Raw genomic sequence first — 9,088 nt, forward strand, 5'->3', positions numbered from 1 at the left:
GTTATTATTGGCTTTTGGAAAATTCAAGTCTGTCTCCTTTTCGTTCTTTTGGGGACGAGAGTACCCATGAGTTTTCCAATTTCCCAGAGGCGGAGAAAATTCTTTCTCTACAAAGGTATCATATTTGACCACTAAAACTTACAATAAAGTGAGTTTAACTGAAATTCGTTCGCTGGATATGTTGTGGTCCGGAAAGAGTTAAAACAAGTGGCCAAAAGTGCTTACAAAGTGGCCAAAAGTACTGAAACATGCATAGTTGCATAAAATGATTTTTTCACTAGAATATCCAAAAAAATTTGGGAATTCTCTTGGATTAATAGGAAGAAACGGCTTTAAGGTATCTTTGTACAAAATTTTATTTTATTTAAATAATGATTATAAAAATTACAAGCACAAGAAACCTTAAAGTGCCAAAAGTACTTACTCCGCCCTAATATTAAAATATCGTTTTCCTAATTAAATTTTTCATAATTATTAAATAAATTATTGATTCCTAAGTATGAGAAGTGCATGGGAGTGCAAGAAGTGCTGGAAGTATTGCAGCATTTTCGGGAGTCTTCCGAAATGCTGGAAGTGCGAAGAGGTCTTCTACACTAATTTTGGAAGTGTCTGCAAGTGGTGTACACATTTTCACCTAAATATCTCCCCCTTGAATTTAATAATTAGAAGCCAAGGAGAGATCAAGACAAGACTGGTCAAAAATAAATCAAAAAAACATTTATTTTTATTTAATTCTCTGGAACTACATAATTACGAGCCTCGAAACTGTAAAAAAAGAAAGAGATTTATCATGAGAGGTTTACATTATTCCATTTATTTGGCGACAGGTTGAGCCAATGCACTTTGTGAGATTCTTCAGGATCAGGGAGTAGATGGCACGTTCAGAGGGTAGCATCTCAAAGGCTAGATTTTCCATTTGATATGGATCGGTGGTCAGATCATAAGCTTCGGCAAAATTTTCTCTATCCCGAAATTCGCAATAAAGGAAATCTTTATCGGCATCCATTTGTCGGATGCAGCTGTAGGTGTTATTCCTGGCATCCTGACAATGGCAGGCAGCATCTTCTGTGCAGAGCTGAAAATGGGAAGGATATTAATTAAAAAAGACAGACAGTTAGAAAGGAAATCTCCATACATAGAGAGAAGAGCTATCAGCAGACTGGCAAGAGGCAGAATGGGAATTTGCATTTGCCTCACCCCAATATTCAACGAGGAACTGCCTATTGAAGCTGGATCTTGGTTCTTCCAAATCCATCCGGAAAGATCTACCATCGAGATTGGTGGGAATTGAGAGTTGGGCCCATTCCAGCATTGTTGGCATGAGGTCAATAAGAAGAGTTGGTTGTTGGACAATGGATTTCCTATCAACTCCTGGACCACGAACAATCATGGGAATCCGGATATCTGTTTCATAGGGCTGCCTCTTGTCATAAGCTTGAGCAAATTGTCCCACATGATAACCATTGTCCGAGGTAAAGACAATGAAGGTATTCTCAAGAACTTGACCATCATCTAAATTCTGAACAATTCCCTTGACCAGTTCATCCACAGCCAGAAGAGATTGCCATCGTTTTCTGGTAATTTCATCCAATTCTGGAAGAATCTCTTCAGGCAATTCAGCTGGAGGCATTGTGAGGAGCCAGTGTTTGTCTAAACTCCCAGAAGGATGATTAAAATTGGGAGTCCTTTTGGCGCGAACATTAGGAAATTGCCGTTCATGGCGAGGAGCACAAGTTGATGGTGCATGAGGAGCCGGTGTTGATACCATGAGGAAGAATGGTTTCTCTTGGGATCGTTGTTCTTTAAGAAACTGGACAGATTTCTGTGCAAGAACATCCGTGAGATACTCATCGGTGTACTCAACGGCTTTTCCATTCTCCGTCAGGGTATAATTGTAATAGACGGAATTTCCATGAAGACCGTACCTGTTAAAAATTCCCATTCTATAGATTTTTATTCAAGAATAAAAGACAGTCGAAGTGTTCAAGAATTCTTGGTCAATTTTAGGATTTGGCTAGGAAGTTCTTTGAAAATTCACCAAAATAATAGCACAGCTATCCGTGATTTTTTCATAATCACAGCTATTGTAATTCTGCGGCTCAGTCAAGCACCTAAGATTGATCTCGTTTTCACAGGGTAGGGTAACATTTTCAGATTCAATTCAGAACATCCCTGAATTTGAAAATGTGCAACAGACAAAATTATACGAAGTCAGCCGTCCGATTATACTAGATTATTGATAAATTCAACACAGTAGTATAGAATATTTTATTAAATTAATCCATAAATTCTATATAGAATATTTTTATTATTAGTAAATACACTCAGTCCCGGGATTATGCACATTTTCGGGACCGAAAAAAAACGCGCGAAATGGCATTATGCATCAAGAAATTTTCATACCCACAGGCGATTTCTTTTTAATGCATTTGTTTAAAAATATTAATTTTCTATTGCTTCTTTTTGTTTTTGATCCAAATTGTCTTTTGAGATACTGATTTTTTTAAAATTACAAATGTAATTTAAAATAAATTTACACGTTTTCTTATGAAGCATAATTTTTATGACTGTTTATGTACACTTTTTAAAGAAGTAAGGTCTTTAAAAAATTCAAATAAATTTAGAAAAGTTTCTTCACTATGTAAAATCTAGCATCCTGTACGTTTTTTTTTTTGTAATTCAAGTTCATGCGAGTTTTTTCCATAATTATTATTCACTTACAAATTAATGATGGCTCAAAATTCCTTACATTGTGATCATAGACCTAATCAAAAAGTCTTAAGACAAGAGAACTTTTAATCGGTCAAAAAGCTTAAAGTCACGTAAAGAAAATTATTTTGTTGGGAAATGATTACACGGTTAATATACTTACGAATTTTGTCACAAAATTACTATGTCCTTACATAAATATTTTTTATTGTATTCAAATTGTTACGTTGATACACTATAAGATTGGTTTTTATTTCGAAAAGATCATAAGATCATATAATATTATTAGTTTAACTCTTTCCGGACCACAACATATCCAGCGAACGAATTTCAGTAAAACTCACTTTATTGAACTCTTAGTGGTCAAATATGATACTTTTACAGAGAAAGAATTTTTTCCTCCTTTGGGAAATTGGAATCTACTCTACGTAAATTTGTAGCTAGCCAATACAGTATCTGATGGAATTAAAAAAATTGGTGGTTCAAATGATTTCGTTGTGGTAAAATGAACAACAAAGGTTAGGCACGCTCTGATAAGCCAATAATCGAAAATGTCGATAAAATTATGGATTTCGTCCAGTTAGTCCGACACAGGAGACAGGAGCTCTTATTCTATTGCTCAAGAACTGAAGATTAGCCAGAAAACACTTTAGGACCATTTGCATAAGGGCCTTGACAGACCTGAGGATTAACCGAGAGACGGCTTAATGTAATTATTATATTAGAATTAGAAATAATGGTTAAACTACATTTTCATCATCTTCCACTAAGTCGTATCTCGGCTTAAGTCGCAAGTGTGTCTAGGCAGGGCATAAGATTGGTCTCACGAAGAAGCTACAGTAGAGTCCGGTAGAGTCTCTCAAATCTAAATCACAGATTAATGCCCAAAAAGGCTTTACTTTACTATGTGTTTGAATTTGAGAGGATTAGAAGAGAATCATTCCTTATGAGTTTAAGTTGTCATTTTCTCTGTTTCTTATGGAAGTTGCTAGGAAAATATCAAAGTGTTTTGTTTGATTTTCCGGCATAATTTGTGAAATATTATTAAGTCCGCAGTGAAAATCGAAGGACATACATCCATTTTTAAAAGGTGAATAAAAAATATTTGTGAAATACCTATTATACATTTAAAAGGGATAGAAAAGTGATTTAATTTCGTGTTGCTTTCAAAACAAGTTTTATGAAATCTTGGACAAGTTGATTTTGTGAATGAATTTGGTGGTTTTGTGCAGTGAAATCATGTTAACAAGAACGACAAAAATCCTTAAGTATCCGAAAAAATAGTTACAACAGCAGTTAGTAGCAGCTGATAAGGAGAAAATCTCCTGGAAAAGGCTGCAAAAATTTCCAGATTCCGAAGACCACTTTTTTCTGACAGAATGGATAGTAAAATATCGCAAAAACACCTGGAGAAAGACAATGAGGAGCTTCTACAAAACTCCCAAAGCAAGTAGAAAAGGACTTGGGCGGATGGGGAATTCAAATGTGCTAAAAATTGCATCCGCTTTAAATCTATAACTGCTGGACAGAGCGAGGCGTCTGTGAAATTTACAGAACCTCTTTTTGGTTGGACGTCCAGGAAGTTCTTGGTAATTAGCGTTCCTCAACTCAATTCAATGTTACCCGTACATAAAGGAGGGATTAGAATAACCATAAAATGTGCAAGTATACAAAGAAAACCCTCAACATTTGATTTTCTACATATTTCGTATGATATTTTGTCGTTAATATCATGTCCATCTTTCCAAAAATTTTTGTCCCGCTTTCCAAAATTTTGTCCATCTTTTCAAATTGTGTTGTTTTTTAATTTGATGGAATAATCCAATTAATTTGTTGAAATATCTTATAAAAACTTTTAAGATTCTGTTAGAATATTTCACAAGCAATCTCATGATGCAAAGAAAATGAAAAAAAAAAAATATATTTATTCGGCTTAAAAATGCATTTCCACAATCCACCCTATACTAGCATTCCCTTTCTTTTTTTTCAACCTTTAGCGACGAGACAGTTTTCCCAGATCGAAAATCAGCAATAAAAATTAAACCAATGAGCAAAACCAGTAAAAGGTCTTATATCTTGCCTTCGAAAAGCTAACATAGTCTGATTTGATGTATTTTTTTGTCTCTATGAACGATAGGGACAAAAATAGCCTAAAAATTTAAGTAATTTTCCAGCCAATACTAATGAATGATAATTTTCAATCTAATGAAAAATATTATATTTTGAGTATTTGAGTATTGCAGTTTCATTTCCCAAAGCGGTTTTTCTTAAAAAAAACTTGGAAGTATAAAAAATATTTAAAATTAATTTCCATTATGAGAATTTAAAAATTCATAATTTTTTAGCTTAAAAATTTGCTATATAGATAATAACTGGAGACATCCAAAAAATATCCTAGATTCCTCCAACCTTCTATTTTGCAAAAACGTACAAACATAAGGAAAAAAATAACTTTAGGTAGTCAGGAAAAATTATTTTCTTTATGGGACACCGGTGTTCCAATCGTCCTTAAAAGGTTAACCCTTTAAGGACGATTGGAACACCGGTGTCCCATAAAGAAAATAATTTTTCCTGACTTCCCAAAGTTATTTTTTTTATGTTTGTACGTAGTTGCAAAGCAGAAGGTTGCAGGAATCCAGGATATTTTTTGTAAGTCTCCAACTACTTGCTGTGTAGTAAATATTTAAGTTCAAAAATGGCGAATTTTTAAATTCTCAAATTCATAATTGATTTTATTTATTTTTTATACTTCCAATTTTTCTAAAGCAAAACCCTTTTGGCAATAAAAACTGCAATATTCATACGTAATATTTTGCATTAAAGCGAAAAATATTATTCATTGGTATTGTCATAAGAATGACTTAAATTTTTGGGCTATATTTGTCCCTATCGTTCATAGAGGCACAAAATACACCGAATCAGATTCTGTTGGACTTTCCAAGGTTAGATGCAAGACTTATCATTGATTATGTTTCCCAGTTTAATTTTTATTGTTGATTTTCAATGCGTAAAAAGTGTCTCGTGGTCGTTAAAGGGTTAATCAGCGAGGAAGTCATTGGAAGGTGTCCACGTAAGAATCTGAGTTACCATAAGTTGGTCTAGGCTTACAACCCTTACTTCTTTTTTTTCGAATTTGAGGATTTTCTTATAGCAAAATAATATCTTAATTTTGACCACAATATGCTGGCTTTGTATTATCATCCAAGAACAAGGTGACCAGGATGAACTCGTACATCCAGGCACTTTCAACTAACTTTATGCTCTGCTTTTGAATTTAAAAAAAAAATGGGAATAAATATAATACCAATGAGTCCATCCTGGAGGTACTTCGGTGGACTTGTAGTCATTCAAGTATTTTCCCGCGAAGAAGGTTTCATAGCCTCGTTTTTCTAGCATCACGGGGAGGGTAGTTTTCTCAATCACTTCCTTCCAGAAGGAGCCATAGCAACCACCTGATACGGAGTTATTGATCGTCGCATGATTATGAGCATATCTCCCAGAGAGGAGAGATGCCCTCGATGGACAGCAAATTGGGGAAGAAGTGAAAGCATTGATGAAAGTGGCTCCTTCTTTGGCCAAAAGTTCCTGAACATTGGTCATTGGTAGCTGGAAATGATTCTCCTTCAGTATCTAATTTCTTTCACGCAGCACTTTATATTTACCATTCCATTGAGAACCACATCCTGATCATCAGTTAGAATGAGAATGATATTTGGGAGCTTGGTGGCATCAACTGACAATGTCCCCCAAACTCCCAAAGCCGTGAAAATTAAACAAAATTGCAAAAGTGTCACCTTCTCCATTAATTTATCGCACGAGAGAAATCGCAAATCGAAGGTTAAATAAGAGAAATTACGTCTTCACCCGGCACACAAATTTACTTATGACTGTGTCTCTTCCAAATCCTCTTCTTTATTGATTTTCCAACATAATTTGTTACCTACACTCTAACAATCCAATAAAACACACGCGGAATCTGACGAAGTTTTCCTACAATTTCTGCGACGGTGCCATTATTTCAAATCCTTGCAATTCATGTGCAATCCGGACACCAACTAGGAATAGCGCGTAACTCTTCACAATAGCCCTGAAAAAATGTCAGGAAATATTGATATTCACTACCGGAAATTTTTCTAGCGTGATGAAATCTTCCCAAAATATAAATTTGAGGTTAGATTTCACTGGACAACAGATTCACGCACAAATATCAAATGAATGTGCAAACTCACCAGTGGAACTCGTTGTAGTAGATCCCTTTGATTGCATTTAATATGTTATTTCCGCCTTTTTGCACCATTTCCGTATAAATTATCTACTTTTTTGTACCCAAAAAACAAAACAATTTCGTGCACGATTGCAGCGCCAATTTATTATTTTCAGCGGGGGCCGCGGAAAATTCGTGGCGCTGTAAACAGGATGAAGTTGTTGCTGATTTAAATTCATAACAGCTTTTTCTTATCATTCCTTATCTTTTAATCTTAATCAACATATCCCAATCGTCTCTGTTTCTCTTTTATACTCCCCTCTAGACTGATAAAGTACTTCATCTTCACTATAATGGCTACAGCACTTTTTAAATTATTCCCCTCGAAAGCCTTTGAGAGTACTTCAGATGTGGCACTTAGCTCTTTTCTAACTTTCACCAGCAGCTTTCTCAAATCCTCTTCGGTATTTGCTTCATCAACTTCCTCATTCCTCTCCATCATTTCCATGAGAAAGGTCTGATCAAGCGCACTATTGTCCTGTGGCAATTCAATTCCATTTTGTTGAAGAATGTATTCGCCCCGTTTGATTGGGGCCAGAAGAGTCTTGTATGCCTTATTGACCAGAGAGCTCCACTCCAGGGATATATTTTGTTCCTCCTCAGACTTACTACTAAATTTGTCAGGATGGAGGACACTTTGCATCTCCCTGAAGGTATGAGTCAAGGTATTGCTGTCGACGTTGTAATTGCGCGGGAGATTTAATATCTCAAAATAGTCCTGAAAGAATGAATATATTATTGTTGAATCTAATAGCAAACTCAATGTATTACCTTTTTCCCGTCCACTTTCTGCAGGGCCTTGCATTTGATGCAAAAGATAGCACTTCCGGAAGGAGTTCCACAGCTCCAGCAAACTCCTTCTTGGCTAGATGAGAAATTTCTCATTTGTACACAATAACCAAGCTGTTTTATTTGTGAATAGTGATTCCTTTGGATATTTCTGATTCTATGGTAGCTTGAAGAATATAAAACTCTACGGAAAATATTCATTTTGTGGAAAATTTTATAGATTTGTTTACAAAAAATTACGTAATTTGAGGTTATGTGCAAAACAGCTGATAAATTTGTATAATTCCTTAATAGCATGAGTAGAATAGAATTATAATAGCTGCTAAGCGATGGCGCCACAGGCGTTGAATTTGAATTTCGCTTTAAAAATTAAAGAACAACCGTTTCAATGATTTTTAACATTAAAAATTTGTAGAGAGAAAGTTAAAGTTGAATGAGGACGTTATGGGGGTTACGAAAAGAGAAACAATATTTTTCCACATGTTCAATTCTGAACCTCGTAACACAGATACTCCTGAGGGGCGCAATTCACGAATTATCAAGACAAAATTGACTGGACGGCGAATATAGTGGAGACACACTTGATGTGGCGAAAAGTGAAATAATGCATTTTTCAGTCCGTCTATTCGCCGAAAAGTAGGCAAAACGCAATAGACAAAGTAATTTATGGAGCGTATTTAAAATTGGAATCGTTATAATATGTTAGGAATTTTTATGAATTCTAAAGAGGAAGAATTAAATTAAATTAAATTTTGGTGAAGTTTGTTGAAGATTAACTCCTTCGCGTCACACTTTTATTCAGCAGATGAATTCATGTAAAATTGAGTTTTTCCTAATGCTTTATGATCAAATAAAGTGTGTACCAATACCATAAGGTCACTTATCAATAATCACATTTTCTTCTATATATATTTTTTTATTTAATTTTTTTCCACAAAATACTTTGATTGGATCCTATTTATGATAATTTTTTGACAGTGAAACATCTTTCTTAAATTTGAATTGAGAAAATATAAATTTTATACGTTTTTAATCGTAAAACCACGATAATGTCAATAAATTCTTTTGTAATGTTATTATTCAAGACAATTTTTATGCAAATCTTTAAAATTATTGATTCCAACATTTTTCTGAAGTATTTCAAAAATGTGATTAGGCATACTATCGATTAAATTTTCGATGAACTTATATTCAGGCTTGTTCCAGGTATCCAAAATTGCAGATTTTAACTCCAAAACGTAAGTGTATTGGCAAATATCGGCGAAAATATGGCAAACAAGAATCCCCCAAATATTCTCAATTGGATTGAAGTGAGGAGTTCAAGAG

General features: G+C 34.5%; 2 protein-coding genes across 2 annotated transcripts; both read right to left on the reverse strand.

The window, feature by feature from the left end:
- Nucleotides 1-702: 702 nt before the first annotated feature.
- Nucleotides 703-6,798, reverse strand: LOC129799956 (N-acetylglucosamine-6-sulfatase-like). The gene is made up of 4 exons (XM_055844274.1): nt 6,372-6,798; nt 6,014-6,315; nt 1,136-1,925; nt 703-1,075 (listed from the first exon to the last, which is right to left on the reverse strand). Exons 1-4 carry the CDS (start codon nt 6,510-6,512, stop codon nt 800-802), a joined length of 1,509 nt encoding a protein of 502 aa, XP_055700249.1. The 5' UTR covers nt 6,513-6,798; the 3' UTR covers nt 703-799.
- Nucleotides 6,799-7,016: 218 nt separating this feature from the next.
- LOC129804575 (iron-sulfur cluster co-chaperone protein HscB) lies at nt 7,017-7,858 on the reverse strand. The gene is made up of 2 exons (XM_055852041.1): nt 7,745-7,858; nt 7,017-7,691 (listed from the first exon to the last, which is right to left on the reverse strand). Exons 1-2 carry the CDS (start codon nt 7,856-7,858, stop codon nt 7,188-7,190), a joined length of 618 nt encoding a protein of 205 aa, XP_055708016.1. The 3' UTR covers nt 7,017-7,187.
- Between the last annotated feature and the right edge of the window lie 1,230 nt (nt 7,859-9,088).

Source organism: Phlebotomus papatasi, chromosome 1, assembly GCF_024763615.1.
Source record: "Phlebotomus papatasi isolate M1 chromosome 1, Ppap_2.1, whole genome shotgun sequence".
NCBI classification, from domain to species: domain Eukaryota; kingdom Metazoa; phylum Arthropoda; class Insecta; order Diptera; family Psychodidae; genus Phlebotomus; species Phlebotomus papatasi.